The sequence below is a fragment of the Condylura cristata genome, unplaced genomic scaffold, assembly GCF_000260355.1.
Source record: "Condylura cristata isolate star-nosed mole 26May11 unplaced genomic scaffold, ConCri1.0 scaffold00075, whole genome shotgun sequence".
NCBI lineage: Eukaryota > Metazoa > Chordata > Mammalia > Eulipotyphla > Talpidae > Condylura > Condylura cristata.
This window is the reverse complement of record NW_004567176.1, coordinates 493,633-494,097: the sequence shown is the minus strand read 5'-3', so window position 1 is coordinate 494,097 and position 465 is coordinate 493,633. Positions and strand designations below refer to the sequence as shown.

Genomic DNA, 465 nt, shown 5'->3' with positions numbered 1-465 from the left:
GCGGGGGCTCCACCCGGGCCAGCAGCGGGGCGCACAGCTGCTCGAACTGGGCCCTGGGGAGGGAGGGGCGCTGCACCGGGGCGGAGGGGCTGAGGGGCTGAGGGGCGCCCCCGCCCCGCCCCCGTCCCCACCTGTTCATGGTGCCCGCCAGGTCCAGGTCCTGCAGGAAGCACTCGACGCTGAGCGGCAGGTCGGCCGCGTTGGCGCTCATCAGCTTCTTGAGCCGCTCGCACTCCTGGCGCAGGCGCAGCAGGGCCCGCGGGTTCTCCTCGGCGCCGACCTTGTGCCTGGCGCGGAACTCGGCGCAGAAGTGGTCCGCCAGGGCCTCGTCGAAGTTCCTGCCGCCCAGGTACGGGTCAAAGGTCGTGGCCAAGACCTGCTCGGGCGGACGCGGGACGCGGACGCTCAGAGACGCGGACGTGGCCGAGCACCCACCTCGCCGGCCGGACCGAAGGCCAAGAGGCC

General features: G+C 74.2%; 1 protein-coding gene across 1 annotated transcript in view; it reads right to left on the bottom strand.

Moving 5' to 3' along the window:
• The window catches only part of HSPA4L (heat shock 70kDa protein 4-like), a 13,345-nt gene that overhangs the window by 10,840 nt on the left and 2,040 nt on the right, over positions 1-465 (bottom strand). Inside the window, exons 3-4 of the mRNA XM_012734834.1 lie at positions 132-376; positions 3-53 (exon numbers count right to left, since the gene is read on the bottom strand). Coding sequence (XP_012590288.1) covers positions 3-53; positions 132-376 — 296 coding nt within the window. The remainder of the gene's footprint in view (positions 1-2; positions 54-131; positions 377-465) is intronic.